The sequence below is a fragment of the Macrosteles quadrilineatus genome, unplaced genomic scaffold, assembly GCF_028750875.1.
Source record: "Macrosteles quadrilineatus isolate MER2022 unplaced genomic scaffold, UCM_ALF_1.0 Scaffold_7__1_contigs__length_78375512, whole genome shotgun sequence".
Taxonomy (NCBI): Eukaryota; Metazoa; Arthropoda; class Insecta; order Hemiptera; family Cicadellidae; genus Macrosteles; species Macrosteles quadrilineatus.
In genome coordinates this window covers 42,272,045-42,299,602 of record NW_026542600.1, presented here as the reverse complement: position 1 = coordinate 42,299,602, position 27,558 = coordinate 42,272,045, and the positions used below count along the sequence as shown (strand labels likewise).

Sequence of the window (27,558 nt, the reverse complement as noted above, 5' to 3'; positions counted from 1 at the left end):
ATGATAACCTCACCTAACATAACCACCGCAGCACGCTGTATACCTACTTGGCAGAGTACATGTGGCAGCTAGCGGCGGCGGCACATTCAACTCAATCCTCGCAGACATCGCTGTCTTCTGGGAGGCAGAACTCGAAGGCCGCTTATCGTAATCATGTCAAATTTGGACAGTAAGTCAATTAAAGTATGTTCTTTTCAATTATGTAGTTTTTTTATCTCCGGTAAAAAAACCCCTCTAAAATAAGTGGCCTCCGGATAATACCAAAGTTCCCTTTTAACTTTTTTAGCATTATCATATTGTGCTCACTAAGACACATTACACATATTTGAAACCCCACTTAGCGGCACATCCAGCGCAGTGTGCACAAAATCTGGCATTTTCTAAAATTGTTGGAGGATTTGTTTTTTATAGAAGAGAGTAGGGGTTTAAAGATTCATCTAAGGGGCTCATCTAAGACGTATATTTTAGTCTTACATTCATCCTTACTAGTCAAGTCTGTTTGTATAGTTACAATGGATTGTTTGACCTATCATGGACCTGACCAGTGTGCAGTCAGTTGAAGGTTTGAATTAAAAAATATAATTTCTTGTTTGCTTCGTAGGTGGTGTTCCACTCAGCTGCTACGGTCAAATTTGATGAAGCACTAAAACTGTCAGTGACCATCAACATGTTGGGAACCAAACGGCTAGTTGAGCTATGTCACAAAATGATGAGTTTAGAGGTAAGACTAAGGCAATGTTATTTAAAAAAAAATTATTTCCAAAAAATACAAATTTACACAAGTCATACAATTTAGCTACAAAAGCCATTTATGGCTTATCTGCAGCAATTATTATAGTTTTCGTTATTTCACAATGCTTATTTATTTAATCAGTCTTTTTATTCAATCACTCTTTTGGTTTCCCTTGTTTTTCTGTAAGTAAACTACCAGAATACAATAATATACCAAAATAAATAACAAACCAATTATAGAATTTAAAGTAGTCAAACAATGAAAAAAGTAAAAATTAACAAACATTTGTAGCAGTGAACAACAATGAAAAAATAGAATGAAACACAGTTATTTTCATCTCAGATCTAGATATAAATTCTTTAACTTTATCTTTAAAACTCTACAGTAATATACATTCCTGTGCCGGTAAACTATTTAACAAGAATGAAACTAAATATTCCCTTGTTTTTTTTGAATATTTATTTATTGTTCTAGGCACAATAAAGAACATTTGCCTTGAGTTGTAACTATGCACATTAAGGTTTTTGATCTCATTTGAAAAATTATAATCTGTTGTAATTAAAAATTTTATCAGTCCTCAACTGGCAAAACGTTGACCAATTGATAACCTAGCATGGGATTTTCAACCAGATCAGCAGAATGAAGCTCAGTCATTGTTTTGATTATCCTTCTTTGCACGGTTTTCAGTTGCATTATGGCTGTGTTTGATGTTGCTCCCCACGACCTTACACCATATCTAAGCAATAATTCACACAGGTTTGAATATACCAATTTCATTGTTTTTAGTGGCAGGTATTGTCTGATTTAGACCATAGATACTCACTCGCATCTTTTTATTATTAGTTATCAAATAAATTTATTTATAATAATACAAATATATAATAATACTAGCTGTACCCGCGGGCTTTGCCCCGTTTAACTTCATAAGTGAGCTCGTTCGCATGGCTCAATCACGTCCTGGTTGAACCCGCGGGCTTTGCCCCGTTTAACTTGATAAGTGAGCTCGTTCGCATGGCTCAATCACGTCCTGGTTGAAGTTCGTTCGCTACGATCACTCACTTTTAGGTTAGAGCTCGTTCGCTGCGCTCACTTGCCTTCAGGTTAGCTCGTTCGCTACGCTAACTTGCCTCCATGTTGAAGTTTGTTCGCCACGCTCACTCACCTTTTGGTTGCAAATTAGCTGTTGTCATAAATGTAAAAGAAATAATAGTGCTGCACCCTGTTGGTAATCCTTGTAACTTTAATGCTATTGAACATCATAGAACAGAACCAACTTAATTGAAACAGCTGTTAAGATTCATTAATTCCATTTAAATATGAGTACTCATATGGTTAACATGGGAAACTCCAGAGCCACTGGGGCGGAGCCCAGAGGTCGGAGGGTAAAATCCTTTCTTAGTGAGCGTCTACTACCCAAAAGGAAGATGCCTGCCAAGTTTCAGGTTCCTAGGTCTTATGGTTTCTGAGATTTCGTGATGAGTGAGTGAATGGTATTTGAGCTTTATATATATAGATAATGTAATAAATTTGCTCAGATTTCTCAGACTAAAGATGACTTAAGTCCTAGAACACTAAAACACCTACAACCATCTGTATTGTTGCATGACTGAAAGGTGTAATGGAATGGTTCCGTCGAGTAGGCCATTCTGTTAACATTTTCCTTTACGTGTAATATTTCCGCAGGTTCTAATCCACGTGTCGACAGCGTACTGCAATTGTGATAGAGAGGAGGTGAGTGAGATGATCTACCCTCCTCCTTTTGACCCAGAACACATCATTGACTGTGTCAGTTGGATGGATGACTCGCTGGTCGATGTCCTCACACCCAAGTAAGTGAAAAAGGACTCTAGGGCAGAATTTGTAATTTATGTTTAAAAAGAAGAACATTTTTACCCTTACCTTTATTAGCTATTTAAAGTAGTATGTTCAGTATTTATAGTAGTTTACACAACGATTGTGTAAAGATAGTGTTAACGGCACGGGTAGAAAATTTAAGGTACGAGCCTTGGCGAGTGCCTTAGAAACATCTACGAGTGTCGTTAACACTATTTACGTTGCGTACACTACTTTACCTACAACAGTGTTTTAATCACCTACTAAAAATCATTACTCACAACTTCTAATAGAGGTTATGTTTTCGTTTAAACCTCTCATTGCCACTGACAGTGATGCAATGAAACATTGTACCAAACACTAACTGCACCACTCAACAATTAAATTGTCCTGAGCAGCTGATTAGTTGAAGTTTGAATCATCACAATTGTACTTCTTCTCTCACAATCCTTGAACCTCATTGGTCCGTTACCCGTGTTGTTATGAGTAAAACTATGCTGTTATGAAAGAAAACAATGCTGTTATGTGAAACTTTTCAATTCTAAGAACTGAACTGAAACGGCTACTTTAAAAAACGGTCATAGATAAACATAAATTTACAAACCATGTGAATAACTCACAGCTACGCCAATCTCTCCTTAGTTTTTGCCTCGTTTGGTATTATATCATACTTACTTATGTCTTTGATGTGTATGGTAATATTGTAATACCGCCCACACAACTAACTACTCACTTTCAGCGATGTTTAGGGTTCGGATCCTGGTCACTGCCATAAACATTTTATCAGTACAGTTCACCTTCGTACTATACAGGCTCACCCCTTGCTTTGCTGAATACGTTCCACACACGGGCAGTTAGTCTATGTGGACAAGCAAATGCAAGGTTAAAATAGGCCGCCAACCTCTTAAAAAAAATTGGTCAACAGGTCAACATAGAAACACATTTATGGTATTTATTATCGTAATTTATAGAAAACTACATAATTTTCAAATGTAAGCTGATTTAAACTAAAAGAATTTTGCTCTATTAATTAGCAATTCATGCAAATTACAAATGTAAGTGTAGTAAACACTTTTTTAGGTAAAAGGCTGCTCTATTTGTTTCGGTCATAACTGTTTGGATTTTGTGACACTTAAAAATGACTTTAAGGGTGTAGCATAGAGCACAAGGGCCTAGATTTTTTAGGATTTTTTGAGAGGATAGCAGGCTTACCTGAATGGGAAAGAGTCCAAACTGGCACAGGAAACTTTGTTTTGTGTTTCCTGTGCCAGTTTGGACTCTTTCCCATTCAGGTAAGCCTGCTATCCTCTCAAAAAATCCTTAAAAATGACTTTAATTGTCATACAGTAGATGCTACGATACATAAATTAATTTTTGCTTTGGGATGGTATGAAATGTTCAACTTTTTAAAAATTATTGATTTATGTATGTTTTTGGTAGTGGCCGAAGTGTTAAATGTTACTTAACTTGGATATTATAAGACTAGTTGATGGTTTCGGACATAGGAAATAAATAATTTTCCCTCCTCCAAATAGTATATCCAACTGGTGTTGCCAACTATGAAGTCTTTGTTTGCACCCCAACACATTATAGTCTAAATCCCTCACAGCCCAAGTCTCCTATATGTGCTTTTGTGTAATATTTTAGTAGACTTTCTCTGATAAGGGGTTTTTCAACTGCTGTTGAAACCATCAGCAGCGCATTCAATACATACATTGTGTTGATTGTGGCTTTTTTACTTCTTACAAAAAGAAAGACAAAGAAAGAACCAGAGTTTCAAGGTCATCAGATGTGATTTTGTCTGTTGTTTATTACATTGTTGTGAATCAGTAAAAGGTTTTCAAAACATCCAATTAATTGTGTCAAGGTAGTATTGGATTGATAATGTAAATTGTAATTAATTGTTGTTTTAACCCAGAAAGGAATTTAATGTACTGCCTAGTGTTACTTTTACAGAATTTGTAGACTTTTTCTCTAATTGTTATAGAAAGAAAGCCTTAGGTAATAAATTAATAATTCTTTCACCATTTTGTTCACAATAATATCGTCTAAAAAAATTGTAATTGGATAATCAAGTCTCTAATTTAAAAAATAAAATTATAAAAAAATTATAAATAATTTTTTAAAAGTAAACTTTGTTTACAAATTCCAAGATTAATACAGACACCAAATGACACTATTATCATAAAGTTCAATTGATTACCTACGTAGAAAAACCACAATTTGTTTACTTTTATAAGTAATAACATAAAAAAATTTTTTGTTTTACCTTACTACATCCAGGGTGTCTAGTAGTCGGGAAAATCGGGAAAGTCGGGAATTATTATTGAATTTCAAAATGGTCTTGAAAAGTCAGGATTTAGTCTTAAATTTGATTTCAAAGTCGGGAATTTTCATGATTTTGCCGCGATCGTCGTCTTGCGTTTACGTAACCGCAAAAGCCAATGATGATGTCTACACAGCCTCGGGAAATGTTCACGATTTTGCCGCGATAGTGGACGACGACGATCAAAGTCAAAGTCAAAATAAACTTTATTCGTACGAATACATAGCAGCATCAGAATAGAGTCACATATAACTAAAAATCACATACTTTCATGCTATATAGCTAAAATACAATATATTTAAAACTATATATAAAACCCAGGCAACCAGTAGTGGAGCCCTCACTTAAGGAAACTCTGAAAAAGAATAGAGAGCTTTATTAACAAGATATTCTTTCAGCATTTTTAAAAATTTATTGTAATTTTGCTCATTTCTAATTAAATTTGGCAACTGAGTAAAAAATTTGGTGCCCATATATTTAGTTTTGTTTTTATAAAAATGAAGATTATGTTTATCAAAAATAATTTTATTTCGGGTATCATAAATCGATGGCGTTTCCGAAACCACGAGAGACGACTATGACGTTTCTGTGACAGCGGGAGACTACGATGACGTTTCCGTGACAGCGGGAGACTACGATGACGTTTCCGTGACCCGGGAGACTACGATGACGTTTCCGTGACCGCGGGAGATGACGATGATGTTTCCGTGACCGCGGGAGACGACGATGACGTTTCCGTGACCGCGGGAGATGACAGTGATGCCTACACGGCCGCAGGAAATGTTCATGATTTTGCCGTGATCGCGGACGACGACGATAACGTTTCCGTGACCGCGGGAGACGACAATGATGCCTACACGGCCGCGGGAAATGTTCATGATTTTGCCCCGATCACGGACGATGACGATGGCGTTTCCCGTGACCGCGGGAGACTACGATGACGTTTCCGTGACCCTGGAGACTACGATGACGTTTCCGTGACCGCGGGAGATGACGATGACGTTTCCGTGACCGCGGGAGACGACAATGATGCCTACACAGCCGCGGGAAATGTTCATAATGTTGCCGTGATCGCGGACGATGACGATAACGTTTCCGTGACTGCGGGAGATGACGATGATATCTGCTCGGCCGCGGGAAATGTTCATGATTTTGTCACGATCGCGGACAACGACGATGACGCTTCCGTGACCGCGGGAGATGACGATGACGTTCCTGTGACCGCGGGAGACGACGATGATATCTGTTCGGCCGCGGTAAATGTTCATGATTTTGCCGCGATTGCGGACGACGACGATGACGTTTCCGTGACCGCGGGAGACGACGATGATATCTGTTCGGCCGCGGGAAATGTTCATGATTTTGTCACGATCGCGGATGACGACGATGATGTTACCGTGACCGCGGGAGATGACGATGACGTTTCTGTGACCGCCGGAGACGACGATGATATCTGTTCGGCCGCGGGAAATGTTCATGATTTTGCCGCGATCGCGGACGACGACGATGACGTTTCCGTGACCGCGGGAGACGACGATGATATCTGCTCGGCCGCGGGAAATGTTCATGATTTTGTCACGATCGCGGATGACGACGATGACGTTTCCGTGACCGCGGGAGATGACGATGACGTTTCTGTGACCGCGGGAGACGACGATGATATCTGTTCGGCCGCGGGAAATGTTCATGATTTTGCCGCGATCGCGGACGACGACTATGACGTTTCCGTGACCGTGGTAGATGATGATGATGTTTATGTGACCGCGGGAGACGACGATGATATCTGTTCGGCCGCGGGAAATGTTCATGATTTTGTCGCGATCGCGGGAGATGACGATGACGTTTACGTGACCGCGGGAGACGACGATGATATCTGCTCGGCCGCAGGAAATGTTCATGATTTTGCCGTGATCGCGGACGACGACGATCACGTTTCTGTAACCGCAGCAGTCAATGATGATGTCTAAACGTACAGTACGTGGAAGATTTCATGATAAAAAAAACCAAATTTGCTAGTTAGAAAATTTTATTGCTGCATTATTTCTTTACTTGAAAACACCACATTATCATAATACTACTTTATGACAAAGACAGGGGTTGGTGTAGTATTATTCAGAAAATTTGGTTAAGCTATACAAATTGGTATCATTATCAAGAATCGAGAATCGATACATTTTGGTATCAACACCCACTAATTGTTGAAAAAACTAGTCTTGAAAAATCAGGAATTAGTCTTGAAAAGTCTGGATTTAGTCTTGAATTTTATAATGGAAATAAACTAGACACCCTGTCTCATTTTGGGTGATATCTGGTTTCCATGGCAACACAACCTTTGTCATTCCCAAAAATAAATTATTAAATACGCAAAACAAGAAGCAAGATATTTATAAACATCATAAAAATAAAATTAAATTAAATTTAAAACCAATTTAGGCTTGTAAGTTGGATTTTGGGCCTGCAGCAGCCAGACGAGTGATGCTCGTAAGTCGGCGCCATTGGTTTAAGTAACATACTTCTTGCCTTTATGTCAGGTATAACGATTGGTGACATGACGATTGGAAAGTAAGACTGGCCCAGTTTTTGATTTTTGGGTACTATTCAAGTAGAGTATTATATTTTCCACAAAATCTAATTATATTGTTGAGGCTTAACCAAAAATTATTCTGGATGTTTCAGATTGATCGGTTCTCGACCCAACACCTACACCTTCACAAAGGCCCTTGCAGAACACATGTTGCTCAAGGAGTCTGGAAACTTACCTGTAGCCATCGTTCGTCCCTCCATCGGTCAGTATCATCACTAAAACTCCACATCTCTTAACCGAAAAGTGATTGAAAAGGTTTTAAATTTTTTTATTATTTGGATCATTTAACAGAGGTCAGAAACTTCATGCTTACTACTCTATTTACACGATTAATAAAAACCTCAAGAGGATTTTTTTAAACTTTTGATCAAACAATATTAGGTCAACCAAACTCTGTGTAACTGTGGGAGTATTTCATTTGGTCCAAAATCGTTTGGTCCAACAGTTGAAAAACAGTTTGTTTGTTCCAAAATCGTTTAATCCTCCAGTTGAGGAGTATTTCATTTGGTCCAAAATCGTTTGGTCCAACAGTTGTAAAAAAGTTCGTTTGGTCCAACACTCTAATACGAGTTCGTTTGGTCCAACAGTATGAACTATTGCGTCCCTCTTGTTGAAGGCGTTCAAATAATTGCCGTCACGTCGTCAACCTGCCTACCTTCCGAGGCCTTTGTTGTTTTGTGTTATGTTTCTAAATAATTGATATGTTTGCATTTATATACACATACATTTACATATATTTATTTATATATAATGTGCTTGTGTCCTGTTTACTTTTTATCCCCAGTCAATCTTAAAACAACGCGTTATAATTCCCTAGATTTGTGGATAAACATTGACTTTGCTTTGAGTTTGCATTTAATGTTAAACAGATGGTTTATTTAATTTATCTAAAAATTAAATTCAATCTATGATTGTTGTGTGTTTGTCATGGTATTTGTAACAATCATGTAGTTAATAATACAAATATTAGTGATGGTCGGATCCAGATATCGGACTACCGGATCCGCCGGATCCAAGCTAGAACCGGAACCAGATCGGATCCAAAAAATTCCGGATCTTGGGCTGGATCCGGTTTTGATGGTTCCGATTTGTTCAGATTTTTCCCGATTTGTTTACTAACATAAAGCTGTCTGTATCCATGTACAACACTATCTGTAACTGTGTAAAAGAAGACTATCTGTGTCTGTGTACAAGAAGACTAATGTCAATGTCACAGTACTGTATATTGCCGATGTCAATAACCTCTATGGTTAGTCAATTTTACAGTACAGTATATTGCCGACGTCAATAATCTCTATGGTTAGTCAATGTCACAGTACTGTATATTACGACGTCAATAACCTCTATGGTTAGTCAATGTCACAGTACTGCATATTGCCGACGTCAATAACCTCTATGGTTAGTCAATGTTACAGTACTGTATATTACCGACGTCAATAACCTCTATGGGTAGTCAAAGTCACAGTACTGTTTATTACGACGTCAATAAACTTTATGGTCAGGCATTGTCACAGTACTGTATATTTCCGACGTCAATAACCTCTATGGTTAGTCAATGTCACAGTACTGTATATTTCCGACGTCAATAACCTCTATGGTTAGTCAGTGTCACAGTACTGTACATAGCCGACGTCAATAACCTCTATGTTTAGTCAATGTCACAGTACTGTATATTGCCGACGTCAATAACCTCTATGGTTAGGGAATGTCACAGTACTGTATATTACCGTCGTCAATAACCTCTATGGTTAGTCAATGTCACAGTACTGTATATAACGACGTCAATAACCTCTATGGTCAGGCAATGTCATAGTTAGTGTATATAACGACGTCAATAACCTCTATGTTTAGGCAATTCTCAAATCCGAATCTTTTCTTAAGATTCGGAGATCTGGATTCGACACATTCCTACCTTCGATCTTGAGTATGCTATATCGTGTTTTTTGCGTGTAGCATCCAATTTATTTATGCCTGGATCACCCCTTGCTTATCTTTTCCTTAATTTCGTTCTAGGTCCACAGTACTGATAGCGGGGTATGTGAAATTCTACAGGTAAAATACCCCGTGTCTGTGTACAAGAAGATTTTCTGTGTACATACAGGGTGAATAAGAAGTAGGCCTATAATAAAGACTCCCCCATCTAATATGTTAGAACACAGTATAGTTTTCTTGTACACAGACACAGGGTATTTTACCTGTAGAACTTCACATACCCGGCTATCAGTGCTGTGGACCTGGAACGAATTTAAGGAAGAGATTAACAAGAGGTTATCCAGGCATAAATAAATTGGAAGCTGCATGCACAAACCACGATATAGCATACTCAAGATCGAACTACACAGATATCCTTTTCGTGGTCCTGCAAACTTAGCACATAGTTACATTTTAAGATTTTTAAAAGTTGTAGTGTCCCCAAAAAATTAGGGATTATGGGCTCAACTGGAGATTACTCTATATATAAGATATATTAACCTTTAAACATTACCAATTTAATTTTAAACAGTTTTTTTAAAATTGGCATTCTGTTAATTACGTTTTTTTAACCCGCCCTTATGACAGTGTGTATCTGGATCCTGATCCGAAGTTCCGGATCTGAATTTTTAAAGATCCGGATCTGGTACCGACATTTTCTTGGATCCGCCCATCACTATATATATAATATAATATAATATATAATATATAAAGTGAATTTCTCAGTGAAGATATATCCTATTTGTAAAACTTTCCAAAATTTTATGTTTACTCCCCATGAGAACTATGAATAAATAAATTATTGAAAAGAAAAGAGTTTGTATTTGTTGTGGCTTATTGTCAACGGTATCATCTTAACCATTAACTTTATCTAAATATATATAATAGAGGAGGTATTTATTTATTTATTTATGTATGTATGTACCCTATTGACTCCAAAAGCCAAGTTAGTGTTAGTTAAGTTTGGTATGTTTATAATCGCAGTATTATAATCAATGAAAGGGATGGTAATTCTTTAATATTGTTATCCTTTGTTCTATACCCGCACAATGTATCATAAATCGTGAAAAATAATTGTGCGTGATATCTCAGATATACAAATGCCTCGCAATTTGTCATAAACCGACCACATTACTGTCACTATAAGAAGGAATGCCAATAATACTAATGTGAAACTTAGGTCCACCCAAGCTGTGCAACGGAACCAGACTGACTATAAAAAACATCGAAGGAACAATCATAAGTGATAAGTTTAAAGTAGAAATAGTCCCAAGAATACCAACGATATCATTTAGTCAAAAGTAGTCAAAAATGCAGACACCAACCAGTACAATAGATATAACATAATGCAATAAGAAATCATTAAAAGCGTTACTGTAATATTAAGATTATACAATTATTCGTTATGGAACGTCATATTGCTAAACATGACATTATACAGAAGAACATCAATTTTAACATAAGAAAATAAGATCCTTATATATAAATCTGTAAGACTAAATTTTTACCAGGAAATTGTGGACATCCAGAAAATATGAGTAGGCTAATTGATGTAATTTTCATGTTCTATTTTAAACTTTTGATTAAGAATTATAGACAACGATGGAGGATCAATAGTAAACACTCCATTGTAAATAGATACAACAATAAAAATTAAGGTGTATGATAAACATTTAAAGCACGTTGGTCCACTGAATTTCTATACACTCTAATATTAGAAGGCTGCCAAATGTGATAAAAACTGTTAATTTATAAGATTTCCAACCATATGATACACTATTGAGCTTTAAGTCTGCTTATGTACGCTTTAGTGGTTTGAATACTGTAATACAAAACATGGTGTCTTTAATGTTTAAAACATAGAAAGTCGGCATGTTTAAAGCAAAAATTTTATTAATATTATTATTGTATACGACGGCGGATATTTGAACGCCTTCAATGTGAGAGACGCAATAGTTTTTACTGTTGGACCAAACAAACTCGTATTAAAGTGTTGGTAAAAACGATTTTGGACCAAACGAACGAGTTTTTAACTGTTGGACCAAACGATTTTGGACCATTTGAAGATGATCCGTAACTGTATGAGTATCACAAATGAACTTTTTGAGATGAGCTTTTTTATCGCTGTCTACGTCAGTGGTATCATCAATGATGGAAACACTAAGGCCTTTACGGGAAAGCAATCTACACCCATCAAATTTTGTGTGAATATGCTGGGGATTGAACCCGGCCATCTCAGTGCACCAAAGTTTTAAGGCAAAAACCATTAAGCAACAAACACACCTTTCAACAATAGATTCCATCCACAAAGATGTAGTCAACTAGAAGAAATGAAAACTTAGTTAAATAAAGCCATCAATGCTCAATGTACGCTGATGAAAAATAAAGTTTTCTCTCTTGCATGCTACCTTTATAACCATGTCACAATCTGCAAATGCAACATACAGTAAAATATTTAACTCCTTTTAGAGTGTGGTCTGATTTTTTGTTAAAAGTTAATTCACATTATAAAACACTTCATTTGGTTGGTCTTAAAAAAGGCCCAAGATAACTTGAGATCTCCATCATTACCTCTGTTCTTTTTTAGTACTGGAATGAAATAGGAATATATGGTTTTTCGTTTTTGGTCTTGTGTCAATGGGAGGTTGTGTTTGAAAAATGTATCAGCCATTTAGGGATATTTGGGGGGGGGGGGACTATAGTTATAACACACAAAATAAAATTGAATGTTGCTTTCACTAGGTTTGATAAGATATACCCCATAGAAGAGTGTATCTATACTTTGCCTAGACACAAATGGTTATGATTTGATAAAAATTTAATATGGCTACCATATTGTACTGGGTTAAGTAAAAGTTCTAGTTTCCCTTATTTTAAATTGTCTGCCTCCTCTTTTTCTCATGTTTTGGGAGCGTAAGCGCTTGACGATGATAGATTGTTGAATTTTAATCTTATTATTTTAGTATTCCCGGTCTCCCGCAAGTAAACAGCCAATCTCCGGAAAATGGTTCTATGAGTCAACATAAAGAGAAAATCGAGCATAACATTTTTTCCAATATAACTTCGTTGACCAAATATCCGTCATTTTGTATTTTTTACATAAACATTTTTATCTTTATATTGTTCCAACCTATCTCGATGAAACTTGATGTTCGTTAAGGCAAAAAATACCTAAGGAAAAAAAATGTTAACTTGGTCCAATACAATTCCATTTTATTTGATATTTTTAAATATCATATTATTAGTAACAATCTTGTTTGTTTGTATCAATTTTGCTTCTATTATAAGGTTAATAAACAAAAGACATTACAAGTTTAATGATTTATTTAAATCCATACTCCATTAGTAAAATTATGCTTTAGCTGCTATTAAAGTCTACTACGTTTCATAACGCAAGGGGGGTGGAGGGGGGTTTGCTCAAGCGTTACGGTGTGTTACATGGGGGGGATTTAAATTGTCGAAAAAGTGTGTTATGTAATATTTCTATTGACAGTTTTTTGTAGCAGAACCGAATTATGCCACAAATTAAACTTTTTATGTCTACAGTACATTCATAAAGTTGACGTTGATTTTTGTAGTGATCTCCTCTCTGCAAGAACCAGTAGCGGGCTGGGTTGACAACTGGAATGGTCCGACCGGGATCATAGCAGCTGCTGGGAAGGGATTCTTCCGTACAATGCTCTGCCACGAGGACAAGGTCGCAGACCTGGTGCCTGTTGACATTGTCATCAACCTGATGATCTGTGCTGCCTGGCGCACTGCCACCGCCAAGTATGTTTCATACATTCAAATCTATATAGTAAAATAAAAAACTATTCTTGAGACGTTTCCCAACTAATTCTAGCTATTAGTGTTAAGCCAGGGATAGTTGCATACTAAATTGTAACGTATGCTGGTATTATACAGTTTATATACTAGTATTAGACATTGGCGACGGATTTTTTAAAACTGTATCTTATGCTGTAAACGTTCTCTAAATAAGTGGAGGAGTAGGTTGGATATTTCACTAGCCCAGCTTACTCCAGGTAAATCCCATTTAGAACATGTGAAACTATATAGTTTCTTAGGTTTTGCATGTAATTGACTATAAGATGGTTTTAACAATAGTTAGTTTAACTAGCAAATGATATATGCATACAGGATGTTCATAAAAGGTGGGGGAATTATTTACATAGTGATTTCTTGGGTTGAAATCAAGAAAATCAAGAATAAAACTTCTTCAAAAATTGCTTGTTAACCAGATATCTGCCATTACCTATGTATTTTTTACATAAATATTTGAAGCTTTTGATTGAGCATAGCAATCTTTATGAAACTTGGTATGTGTGTTAAGGTAGAAGAGATCCGTGTTAGAAAAGAACATAATCTTAGTCCAATTCTAAACTTCAGAATGGCAACCATTTTAAATGTTTAAATTTTAATTGCTAAAAATTGCTGATTTTATGGAAAAATTTTAAGGATACTGATATTTAGCATTTAAAATTTCCTATCAAATGACATCAAGTTCAAAAATATCAAATATCAAAAAGCTAAAATATTACTATCTTTTTCTTCTTTTTTTTTGTTAAATGGGGTAGAGGTAGAGTAAGGTAAGGGCTAGTCTTACGCTGCATCTCATTTTGCCTTATTTTACAACTAAAAATTAAGACATTTCAGATTTTTTCCATTCAATCTTTATGAGCTTAGTGTTCACATTTTATGAACCCTCTATATATATACATATTATAATTTAACAATTAAATATTGTTCCATAAAACCAAGGTTTGAGTATGCAAATTATGAGACCAGTTCCTCTCTACTGTTCTAAAAACTGTAATAAACAGACGAAAAAAATTCCGGTTACGTGTTAGCTCAGTTGGCTAAGGCATTGCACGCACGAGTGTAGCGCAGAGGTCTTTCGCGCAAGTTTGAATCCTGCATATTATGTCCAATCCATATTAAGCTAACTGATGTGTAGTTTAGCTGGTTGAAGGTAGGGGTGTTCTAATAGTGGTTTTTGGGTTCGAATCAAATACTTCATAATATTTTTGAATATTACCGAGCGAATATTTATGTCATTATTATAGACTCCAAAGAGTTTTCCAATCACATCTTTGGAACTCTACTAAGGTTAATAATTCTGATTTTAACCAATTTAACATTTTAAAATAATCTATTTTTGCCCTTACCTATTTGTTCTAGGTACAAAATGAGTACGGTAAATTGCTGCTAAATATAGGCTATTTTTCCTTTCTTTAGAGTTAAGGAAGATGTCATAATATGCTTAAGTCGTCGTTGTGACTTTATAATATGAAGCAAGAAATGTTGGGATGAAATAAAACAACACAATACCAAGATTTATTTGGTTGCAATTAGAGATTATTTCTAGGTTTGTTTACTATTCGGATGTTCGAATATACTCATTAAGATTGAGTCGGGCTCGAATACTAAAGTATTCGTTCAACTATTCAAACTTTTGAATATTAGCACACCCCTAGTTGAAGGCCTACCTACAAAAGCAGTGTCCGAATTGGGTAGTTGATGGCATTAGTGAGTTTTGTAGGGATTGCAGATAACACCTATTTTCCTTCTTTTTACACTAGGTTATTCTTTTCCTTTTTTAGCCTTTATTTTGGTTGAATATTTACATACGTTCTGAAATACACATACCATAACTGACATAAAACAAAATAATTAAAAAAATACATTCACAAAATATAATTAACAAATTTCCGTCTCAAAGGGTTAACGCGTTTGCCCACAATAGTACTAAATTTTTCTTTCATATAGACCAGCGACGCACATGGCCAGTTTCTACCCATGGACTGCCGTTGCATATATACAACGGCTAGTCATATTAAAATAGACTGACATCGCATGTTTGCTTGGTGTCCCAATGTTATTTAAAAGCTTATATCTTCGTAACGGTCTATTTTAAGGCTCTGAATTCTCTTCATTGGTCCACAGGGATGTCTGTCGCATATGTGCGTTATGTGCATCACTTGGTCTGTGGATATGCAATGGTAACTGACGTCATTTGATAGTTGAAAAAACCTGTTTTTATCTTTTCTGCATCACTGGCGCGCGGTCTGCATGTATGTACTGTTAACCAAATGACACCAGGTCTATGTGTAATATTAAAATGTATACCTCGGGCCGTGGCAATGACCAAAACGTCGCAAATTTGGCGATCGGTAGTGAAAGTGTTAATGTCACTCCAGTTATTTAGGTTGTGTTTATGGTGGAAATCTCTTGAATTGTGCATTACTTTACTAATCGATTTGCATACTTACTACTTGCAAGTTGAGAGTCTTTTATTGTATTTCATTTCCATTCCAACAACATGTTTTTGCACAGACCTGACCAGCACATTATGACATAAATTCACTGTTTCATACCAATGTAGTTCGACATTTTCGGATCTTTGAGACAATCCATCTCATTTATGTTTTTGATGTCAGTGTTTGTGATTTAATTTATTTGAGTGTATGTTGTTCATAAAATATTATGTTTTTTTCTTTTTTAGGTTTAATGTGTGTTTGGTCACATATTCACGTTATTTTATTAGGTCAGGAGATCAATTTATTTAAGCTTTGATTTCGTAATTAACATTTAATTATTGCCTTTATATTTTATTTTTTAATCTTAACCAGACAAGTAAAAAACCCCTCAAATTTAGGTTTTGAAATTCATTTTTTTATGTTTTGGTTTTGAGATTTGAAATGTCTGGTATCAACCATCATACTTAGGTCTTTATCATAAAGAGTTTGAAATTGGGCCTGATGATGACCAATGTTACCGGTTAAAATGATCACCATTGTAATCTTTTTCATATTTATTTACCGTCTAATAAGTTTTCACAGTTCGAGTGTAGATATATGAAAAAAGTCTGAAGTCATATTTTATTATGTTGGTTTAATAGTTCCAACAAATAGAATGCTCATGAAGAAGTAGTTTAAAGCCCATATTTGTGTGTTTCAGGCCCAATGGCATCACCGTGTACAACTGCTGCACTGGCCTACAAAAGCCTATCACCTGGAAGGAGTTTGTGAACCACAGTTTTGTGGCCATGAGGAAGTATCCTCTTGGAGACCTGCTGTGGTATCCAGATGGTTCTTGTCGAAGCAACTGGGTCACAAACTCTGTGTTCTCCTTCACCCTGCACTTCATGCCTGCGTACATTATTGATATGTTCGGCCGTCTAGTTGGCAAGCAACCTAAGTGAGTATGGTTACTGATTGTGCTATAAAGATTATGAACACTGGGCTTATTCAGAAAACCTACTGCTCACCTACAAATTTTTTGCAATAATTTACATAATGAATTAATTATGATTGTACCCTCATAAACTATCTCATTGTTTGAGATTCTCCCTCATCCGGATCGGCCTTGCCCGGACTCCTGCTAGTCCGGATCGCAATTGTGATTTTTTTTTAGCGGCACAGTACAGTAGAAGTCCGATTATCCGAGCTAAACGGGACCGAGACTACCTTGGATAATCAAAAACTCGGATAACACAGCGGTAAAAATTATTACAGGTGGAACTGAATTTGCACGGCTATCAATTCTGTGGACCTGGAACAAAATTGAAAAAAACAGCTAGCCTATATACAGTACTGTATTTGCTTGACTCTCGATAGTCCGGATCTTTTGTAATCTGGACTGGACATCCGCCACATTACTCCGGATGAGCGAGAGTCTACTCTATTATAAATATTTAAGTTACCTAGTAAATTTTCAAGTTATCCTGTATTGGAACAAACACTGGTTTCAAACAAGAAAGAGTCCAGCCTACCAATAAAATCTCGAATTTTACGTCAATTTATGACCGGGAAACACCATGGAGATAAATTTGTTTTGAAACTGGAACATTATAAATGTAAAAATGTCGAGGCATTCAATGTTCGAGACAACCATAAGTAATGACTTTTTTATGTTCTCTGAATTTACCTAATGTCAAGAAAATAATAAGATTTTTCAAAAGAGTAGCTTCGGATTACCAAGATACACTAAAAGTGGTTTAAATACCTGTATTGTTGATAATCCAAATGGTTGTGTTATACCACTTTTAAATAATAAAATCTCGATTGAGGGTTAACGTTCACAATGTATCATAATGTGATGGAGGGAGATGATCTGATGTTGCCATAGTCGCAAGAGATTCTTAATCTTAGTAGTTGGAAATGGATTTCATGATGATGAGTTTCGGAAATGGATTTACAGTATTGTTTTATAATGGATTCAAAATTAAATAAATTATAGATTCTACATTGTATATTATAAATTTGGTGTCAAATTCAAGATTTAAGATGAAAGATATTTTAGGATTCAGTTATTTATTGATAATCCTGTTATTTTGACTAATACGTTATGTAATGCCCATCCCTACATTACTGTAGGCAGTCGCACAAAAATTAACTGTAAGGCACTAAATTTTTAACTTTTCATCACCCTGTACATGAGCATCAATATAAGCTTAAAATCTTTTTATCAATATGATCAGAGGACAAATACTTTTAAAATGAGGTAACACTATACCTACCTTTACATTTGAACATTTTCCTAAAACTTCCCCCACCCCCCAAAAACTACCCTTTCGGTGAGTTCGAGAGATTTAAAAATAATTTCTCCAAATTCTACGGGGTTAAAATAGGGGGGTTTAAGTTGTTACGAAAGATCTACCTCGTATAGTTTAGCATTGTGTACAAGTGGTTTGCCTAACCCTGTATAATACAAGTTAAACTAATCCTATTAATTTTTTATTATTGTTAACTAGCTGTTACCCACAGGTTTCACCCCGTTTGATTTCATAAGTATTAATAAAACTATTGATTGGTTAATTTTAGCTGAAATAAACAAAACAGAATACAGTAATACAAACAAATAATCACACCTGATTTTAATAAGGTAATAAATTGAAAGAATAACAAACTAATAAGTACAGCTGAGGTATTTTTAACATTAGGTATATGGAAAGTTCCCTTTGGAAAGCAATTACGACCTTATAAGGAAATTTATGAAATAATGGATAGTTTTGCGCAAGGTTTCTCGTCATGACAAACATTTTAAGTATATGGTTTATAGGGGTGTGACTTGTAGTTTTCTTAAAAGTTCATGTGTACTTTGGGCTTTATATATAGATACTATTACTTTAAAAAAATTCAATGTCAGATGATACAGCCTAACCATGATTTGGGCCATTCCCATGTAATAAAGTAATAGACACATTGATATCATAAAAAGGTGTTTTACAAAGAACAAAACTCATGAACTTGGTACCTTGGTAACTAGTAGATAAACTGCTTAAAATGTAACATTTTGTATTGCAGCATGGTAAGGATCCAAAACAAGCTAGATAAGGCAGCCAAGTGTTTGGAGTATTTCTCCACCCGACAGTGGCGTTTCTTGGATGACAATGTCCGTATGCTGAACCAATCTCTCAGCCTGGAGGATCGAACAGAATTTGCTTTTGATGTATCACGAATCCAATGGTCCAAATACATCGAGGACTACGTCTTGGGTATCCGTCAATTCATCTTCAAAGAGAGCCCAAATTCACTCCCTGCTGCACGGAAACAACTGAACAAGTAATTAATCTTCTCTAAGTTTAAAAATAGTATAGTTATTTTCCATGTATGGCTCACAGTAACGCCATGAAGCCTCAGTTTTTCTGTTGGGCTATTTCAGTACACTTCTTCTTTTAGATGTAGTTTGGATCCATTTAGTCCTGGTGATGATGTCTCTGTGATCACAGAAGATGTTCACGATTCTGCCATGACTATGAAAGTTGTTCTCGTTTCAACCTTGACTGCAGAAGATGTTCTTGATTTCACGCTAGCTTCATACGTAGGCCTACCTCTTAAAAAACAATATTACAGTGGAACTTGGATAGTTTGAACCTCAAGGGACCAATAATACAAATTGTAACTATCCAAAAATTCAAATTAAGAAAGCCTTATAAAAGACTAAAAACAATAAAATTATACTTTTCTGCATAAAACCTTTATTTTGAATAAGTGAAATTTTCATTTTACTGTACAGTTTGATTAATAAAGTAGCCCACAGTAAATTGTTGTACAGTTTTACAGTAGAAAAAACTACTACTATACTGTTACGTTAAGCAATAGATTTAATGATTCCCAAAAAAGTCAAAATAGAAACAATAGGATTACAGGGGTTGGGCAATGACCTCTAAAAGAGCGCGGGCTTTGGGCCACAGTGAGATCAGATGGCTATGGCGTAGGAAGGGGAGTTGGTGCGACCTTGAAGCTATATTTGACCTACACCACTTCTCTTAAGGGCTATCAAGGGGGATTTCAACCTCAAGCCAATGACTTAAAATATGTTTTCGGCAATTTCTTGCCAGGTTTGACTTTTGATTTTTTTTCTCGTAGTAACTTTAAACTATCCAAAATGTAATTGGAATTAACCATGATTATTTAGCATAGATCGTATGAATGCTGGGGACCAGAAGAAATATTCCAATTAAAGAAGATTTTGAATTATAGGAGTTCAAATTTTCCACGTTCCACTGTAATTTTGAAAGTTCAGAATAGGTGGATTTTCGAGATGGCGGGTTCAGTGTAGTGGGAATGTACTGTAATGCTTTTATGTTAAATCTGTTTCACCATTAGGCCTACCTAGAATAGTTCACAGTAAGTAACATGTATTAGAGCACAGATTGTTCTAGTCATATAAGCGTGAAACGAAAATGTATAATTTTGATTGACTATTGTTTTCTTCAATTGTCTAATTTAGTGAATAAATGTTCACATTTTCAAATACATTGTCAAAACATAATACTACAATCTTAGGAAAAAATATTATACAGACCTTTTATTTTTGTGTATTCTTGAATCACTTTGATATAGAAATAAAAGGTTATGTGTTATTTACATTAATTAGGGTATGTAACATCATAGAGGAGGATATTCTTAGGGTATTTTTTCTTTAAAATTCACTCAGACTTCAAACATTGTAATACAAGAGCTGTTCAGAAAGTAATATGTTTGCCCCCAACGCTAAAAGGTGCGTGTTGCTTGCACACTTTCTAGTTCGCCTACTCAATGTCTGTACTGTTGTCACAGCAGAAGTGTCAGAAAATAAGTTAATATTTTATAGGCCGTTTAAAACAATGCATTCCACTTAATTATTTCCGAAAAGCACATTTCTCATATTTTCAATCAGTTTCTGGTATGGGCTGATTTCTTGGAGCAATTGTGCTAGGGTATAGGATAGTGATGGGCGGATCCAAGAAAATGTCGGTACCGGATCCGGATCCGGATCTTGAAAAATTCGGATCCGGATCTTCGGATTCGGATCCAGATACACACTGTCATAAGGGCGGGTTAAAAAAAAACGTAATTAACAGAATGCCAATTTAGATCATACTGTTTAAAATTAAATCGGTAATGTTTAAAGGTTAATATATCTTATACACTAAGACATGGCCTTGCCATATAAGTTATTTGCATCAAGAGACAAACACTGAGTCATGGCCTTGCCATTTAAGTTATTTGCATCTAAAACATCGAGACATGGCCTAGCCATATCAGTTATTTGCATCTAGAGACAAACATCGAGACATGGCCTAGCCATATAAGTTATTTGCATCTAGAGACAAACATCGAGACATGGCCTAGCCATATAAGTTATTTGCATCTAGAGACAAACATCGAGACATGGCCTAGCCATATAAGTTATTTGCATCTAAAAACAAACATCGAGACATGGCCTTGCCATATAAGTTATTTGCATCTGAGACAAACATCGAGACATGGCCAAGCCATATAAGTTATTTGCATCTAGAGACAAACATCGAGACATGGCCTTGCCATATAAGTTATTTGCATCTGAGACAAACATCGAGACATGGCCTAGCCATATAAGTTATTTGCATCTAGAGACAAACATCGAGACATGGCCTTGCCATATAAGTTATTTGCATCTAGAGACAAACATCGAGACATAGCCTAGCCATATAAGTTATTTGCATCTGAGACAAACATCGAGACATGGCCTAGCCATATAAGTTATTTGCATCTGAGACAAACATGGAGACATGGCCTAGCCATATAAGTTATTTGCATCTAAAACATCGAGACATGGCCTTGCCATATAAGTTATTTGCATCTGAGACAAACATCGAGACATGGCCTTGCCATATAAGTTATTTGCATCAAGAGACAAACACTCGGGGGAAAAACGGTCTTGTACATGGATACAGATAGCTTTGTGTTAGTAAAAAAATCGGGGTTGTACAGTGATACAGACTGCTTTGTGTTGGTAAAAAAATCGGGGTTGTACAGAGATAAGTTGTGTGTTAGTAAACAAATCGGGGGAAATCGGTCTCTTACATGGATACAGATAGCTTTATTTTAGTAAACAAATCGGAGTTGTACAGTGATACAGACAGCTTTATTTTAGTAAACAAATCGGGGTTGTACAGTGATACAGACAGCTTTATGTTAGTAAACAAATCGCGGTTGTACAGTGATACAGACAGCTTTGTGTTAGTAAAATAATCGGGGTTGTACAGTGATACAGACTGCTTTGTGTTGGTAAGAAAATCGGGGTTGTACAGTGATACAGACAGCTTTGTGTTAGGAAAAAATCGGGAAAAAATTTGAAAAATCGGATCCATCAAAACCGGATCCAGCCCAAGATCCGGAATTTTTTGGATCCGATCCGGTGCCGGTTCTAGCTTGGATCCGGCGGATCCGGTAGTCCGATATCCGGATCCGACCATCACTAGTATAGGACAGTCTTATCTTGCAAAAGAAATCAGTAAGAGTAAGTCCATAGAGACACATAATATATATAGGTAACAGAAAAGTACTTTTCTGAAAAAGAAATTTTCAACCACTGAAGAAATGTTTTGAAATTTCTCCAGTCTCACAAAAATTTCTACTTTTGTGTTGTATATGTGTCTCTGTGGACTTATTTAGAGGTAAGCCTGTTTTCCTGTCAATTTTCTAATAATTCCTGGCAAATGCCCTATCTTTTAATCAGATACTCATAATTATAATTTATATTTATAATACTACAAATGAGATCCATACTTAAATAGAATTCCATTGTTCAAGTAAAACTTTAAACAGCCACATAGTTTCGTCACTCAGGATGTATAACTTTTTGAATAAAAGACTTAATTAAACTACACACATCATTAAGGATTTGAAAAATAAATTCTATTGTTGGTTATCAGCACTTTGTTAACGATAAGGATCTCCAATTGCGTGTCACCAGGTGGCTTAGTTAGAGGCGACGGAATTACTGCTTTGATAGATGCCTCAACCTCAACCTTTTGGCAGATTTGTGGACAAGTAGTATTTTATTTGCTCTTTCAAGCTTATGGTATCTTTTTTGTTCTATTCCAAAACGTTCAGTACTTCTAGCAGACCTCATATTTGCCTTCATAAAAGAATCTGCCAAAGCTCTCGCTCTCATTTATGGTCCATCATCAAAATTTATGTATTTTATGTAATTCTTCCTATTGGTGTATGGAAATTTCCTATGATCCTTGTAAATGTGTAATTCAGAGGTTGATTGTTTCCAGGATGCTTTGGCTTCACCGTATGACCAAGATCTTCCTGGTTTTGCTGCTTTGGCGAGCTGTCATGCTGCGTTCTCAAAGTGCTCGCAAACTTTGGTATTTTATGATAAGTTTAATGTTGCGTGTTGTGCGAATGGTTCCGTACATTTGAATTAAGGTCTGCTTATTGTTGCCCTTTAAAGTCGTTTGTCTAAAAGAGTTTATCCGACAGACAAGTACTTAATTTTTACACATAATTGTTAGCTTTGATTATCAATAAGGATACCAATGCTTTAACTAGCCTTTATTTTCACCCCGTGATCATTTGTGACCCATTTGTATGTTCTATTCTAAAAATGTTATTTAGCATATTGTTTTAAAGAATTATTCTATGTTAATTTTGTAAAATGATGTATGTTTTGTTTTAATGGTAATTGTCAATGAAAGAATTATATATTAATTAACTTGTTAGTGATTGTATTAACAAAATTGTAGAAAGCTATTTCACATATACTTTAAATATCTGCGCTTATATCAATTTTTGTTTTTACTTGTACATTTATCAAAGATTATACCGAACCTTATTTATTTTTGTACCACGTTATATTCTTGTTGTTTATTTACGGTGGTCTGTATATTATATGTTGGCTAAAGATGGTGAATGAGTATTTATTGTATCTTGATAGAGTAATAAATTGATACATTTAATTATTTTGTATTTTAAGAATTTTATTCTTTCATTAGCAAATATCATATATTTTTAAGATTTTCCAAGGATTTTTATAAAATAATAGTTTCATCTGTAAGTTCTTATACCTTGTATATACTAACTTAGCGTCTGGACCCTTGATTACCCTCCCTAAGATGAGTTACCTAGCACTCCTACTGGACCTAATAACTTCTTTTATATGGAATGTTGATTTTTTTTTTTTACTGCATCAGCTACTCAAGCAAACAAGCGAGGAGGAGTCAGATTGGGCCAGTTGCAGGTAGCAAGGTGCCAGATGCCAAGTTAGTGTATACAGGGTCGGCATAAGTTTTCGGTTAGAAGCTGTTTGGTTCTGGTAGCCCCTTTTGATTTGTGTTTGTTTATAGAAATCTTCTACTTAACAACAGTGCCCATGTCAACTTGTTCTTTGGTGCTATGTGTCCCTCAAATTTCCCATCACTCAAGAACGCCAAACTGAAACGTTCTAATATAATTTTAAATTGTTGATGTTATTGTTTATATTATTTATCAAGTTGTTTGCTTCGCTTGCATTTCATTTATATCGAAGCGTAAAGACTTTTAGTCATAGTTCCGGTGTATAAGACAACCGTAGATCGGTCTTGTCGAGTGTCTATTCGTGTTGTGTTTGTATTTATTGTTTCACTGGGTTTATCGGACTTTCGTGGCTATGTCGCAGTATTAAAGGTGTCATCCATTACTGCTCAGTATTTTTCAATGGAATCTGCTTTCTGATTCAGCGTTTTTAATAATCGTAGCGCTTTTACCTATTGAAAATAGTGTTATAACTCGCCAACTCGTAAAGCTTGATTTGATCCACACATTATTTAACACCTCTTGTCATATATTTGAATTTATATATTTGTAGGCAAAATTTGCTTTGTAAAATATTAGTGTATTATTTAGGTTAAACTTTAACTTTGTACAGATAAAATAATGAATGCCAATCTGAGTACTCTATGTTAAATAAGTGAAGTTATCATAATTGTAGTTTCATCTCAGAATCACCAACATCACATCACAAAGTCATGACCTTTATTGGTTCATCCAAGTCCTCTAGTATCAACAGCCATTATTTGTATAATATACTACCCTGAACGAGTATGAGTAAATCTACATATTTAAACTCGGCTTTAGATATACCTTGAGTTTGAAGCTCAAATTGTAACCAGAATTATTTTTAGTACAAACTTATTAGTAAACATAATAGCTACTGAGTACACTTTCACTTATTTGCCGGATGAAACTAATTTTATAGACTGAAATGCAGTTTTCCTCTCAAACAAACTCGATAACATTAAAATTGTGACAAAGCTCATAGCTGTGCCTACCTCTGTTAATGTGGGTGACTTTGAACTTTTTTCCTTTGCCGTTCCTGTTGAACGGATCTGTAGTTTCAATCAATGGTTTTATTTTACTTACTGCCAATACCTCTAGCAATGAGCCTAGTGAGCATTTATTTGTTTATCGAGAAACCTTTTTAATTGTAAGTAGTTAAATGTTTTTACTGATTGTTAGCATTTTGTTTGGTTTGTAGAATTACGATTTACAAATTAACATTCGATTATAGTTAGTCTTTTGTAGTAAGAACATTATTATGTACGGAGTTATTTAGACTAGTCCATCTGGTTATGTTTTATTGGTACAGTATTTTGGAGTTTGTCAGATGTAACTTATTCGGATGTTAAAGTATCATAATCTAACTAAAATATTACTTCAGTACTAATGAGTCAGGATCCCTTTCCACTTTGCTTAAATTTAAATGTTTGAATTGTTGTTCAAACATTAAGTCATAATTATTTATGAAATCACATATTCACTGTTTTCTTTTCTTTCTTTTTTTGTAAATGTAAGGATTTGAAGTAAAATATTCAGCGTCGGCTGTCACCAATGGATAGTTAAATCACCTGGATAAATGTGTATACCAAAAATCTAACTAGCTTTTAACTTACATAAATATTATTTTGCATTTATTATCGTCTATTTGTTTTATGTTGGTACTACTCAATAATTAATGCTTTTTATTTTGAGCCATGGCTGCAGGAATAGTTTTGAAAATGTATAGTGAATTGTTACCTCTGCCTGAATAGTTTATATGTATACATATTTTTTTGTTTTAAATGGTTTACTTTAAGTATTAATGCTGATCATCTTTATATTCTGGGATTAATTTCCCATGGTTTGTTTTGGAATTTTAACATCTTGCCCAGATTACAATATCAAAATAATTTTGGACTTAATCACTAAAGACATCATTTATTTATCCTGTCATGTAATTGCAAAGGATTTGTGCCCATGCTGTTACTTTAAGGTTTAATATGATCATCCTACAGTTTGCCAAAGATCAGTTTGGTGGCAAGAATGAGAGTTATTAAGGTAACCGATATTATTTTTTTAATATTAAACCTTTTAACATCTGTTATTTACCAATGTAAAAATTATAGGTAGGAGTATAAATTTTTAATATTTTTATGTTTACCTGCATGTATAAGAGTTATAATAATGTATACTTTTTTATTTAGATATTTGATTGTAATTGTATTGGCATTACGGTTTTATGATTATTTAAAAATATTTTTTAACATTGTATATAGTTTATTTATTATATTTGTAAATATTGTTTTGGGAACTTTCTGAGGTATACAGATTCCCTCAAATAAATCAATAAGTGGGTAAATGTCATGACATGAAAGTTTTTCAATCGCAAACCGTTGAAGGAATGGTCAAGATTTGACGAGTGACGTGTCATACATCGCTCAGTCAATCTTGGCAGATTCAATATCCAGGGAAATTTTTCGCTGTCATGAAAGCTCATTTAATTTCGTCCCAGTTAACATGAATGTGTGTACACAAATAGGACAAATTTCCTTGGGGTAATGCAATTAACCCTCGACATATTCCATTCATGTCCTAGCTTCTAGTCAAATGTCGGGAGAAGGATTCATAGTAGCTTCTTCCTTATTCCAAAATAAAAGCATGATATTATTTGTAGTGTCATTATTTATTTTTCCTACTAGCTATTTTCTAGGGTAAGCTAAGATGAGTAACGTGCGTCCGATGGTTTTAGCGAGTCATTTTAATTTTCTCATATTCAACATCTGAGGAAACGCGACAATTTTATCAAAGTAACTTTCCGTATTAGCTAATTTTACTTATAAGATAATATAAAAAGAGGTTATAGTTTAGGGAGTTATTTACTGTATCTCCACTTTCACTTAACTGAAGAAATTGGTTATGTTCATTTACCCTGTATTGTACATTACATAACTTAATTGTTTCATAAGTCATTAAATCTGATAGAATACTTTTGACTCTCATTATAACCCCTTTCACTCCTCAAACCCTTAATTAGCTTATGTAAGCGGATCTTAATTTAATACCACTGTGTAGTAATTGGTTTTTGATGTTAATGGTTTTAAAGAAATTTAAGGAGGCCACAATAATAAATAAATAATCTTCTCAGTATTGAGTGTAGATATTAAACCAAGTGTAACAAATATGAACAGAGTAAACTTCAATAGTGAACTACATTCGTCCTTCACTTTCACTATTGAAACCGAAACTGCTGGTTGGCCTGATGTTCTGCTCTTTAGTGGTGGATTTATATTAGTATGGCAATTTGATTTTATGAGTATTGGTTTAGTGTGGGGATCAGTATTTTAGCCACCGTAAGAAAATAATATAACAATACCCCCACTGCAGGAAACATGCAGACTATGTGAATTTGTCAGATTGGCGAAATATATATATATCTTTATAAAACATATCTTTAAAAATATCAGATTCATCTCCTATTTAAATAACATCAGGGTTGAGTTTTTAGGTTTGCTGCTACAGGGAAAGTAATAAAGTGTGTTCATTCGTAAAATGT

The 27,558-nt window shown here is 35.0% G+C and overlaps 1 protein-coding gene across 2 annotated transcripts in view; it reads left to right on the top strand.

Annotated features, from left to right (window-relative positions):
• Window positions 1–26,991, top strand: part of LOC128997858 (putative fatty acyl-CoA reductase CG5065) — a 47,961-nt gene extending 20,970 nt beyond the window's left edge. For both annotated transcript variants that reach the window (XM_054423627.1, XM_054423628.1), the window contains exons 4-10: window positions 602–721; window positions 2,417–2,562; window positions 7,569–7,678; window positions 13,026–13,218; window positions 16,408–16,647; window positions 18,756–19,013; window positions 22,985–26,991. In XM_054423627.1, coding sequence (XP_054279602.1) covers window positions 602–721; window positions 2,417–2,562; window positions 7,569–7,678; window positions 13,026–13,218; window positions 16,408–16,647; window positions 18,756–19,013; window positions 22,985–23,132 — 1,215 coding nt within the window. In that variant the 3' untranslated portion in view covers window positions 23,133–26,991. The remainder of the gene's footprint in view (window positions 1–601; window positions 722–2,416; window positions 2,563–7,568; window positions 7,679–13,025; window positions 13,219–16,407; window positions 16,648–18,755; window positions 19,014–22,984) is intronic.
• Window positions 26,992–27,558: the final 567 nt, after the last annotated feature.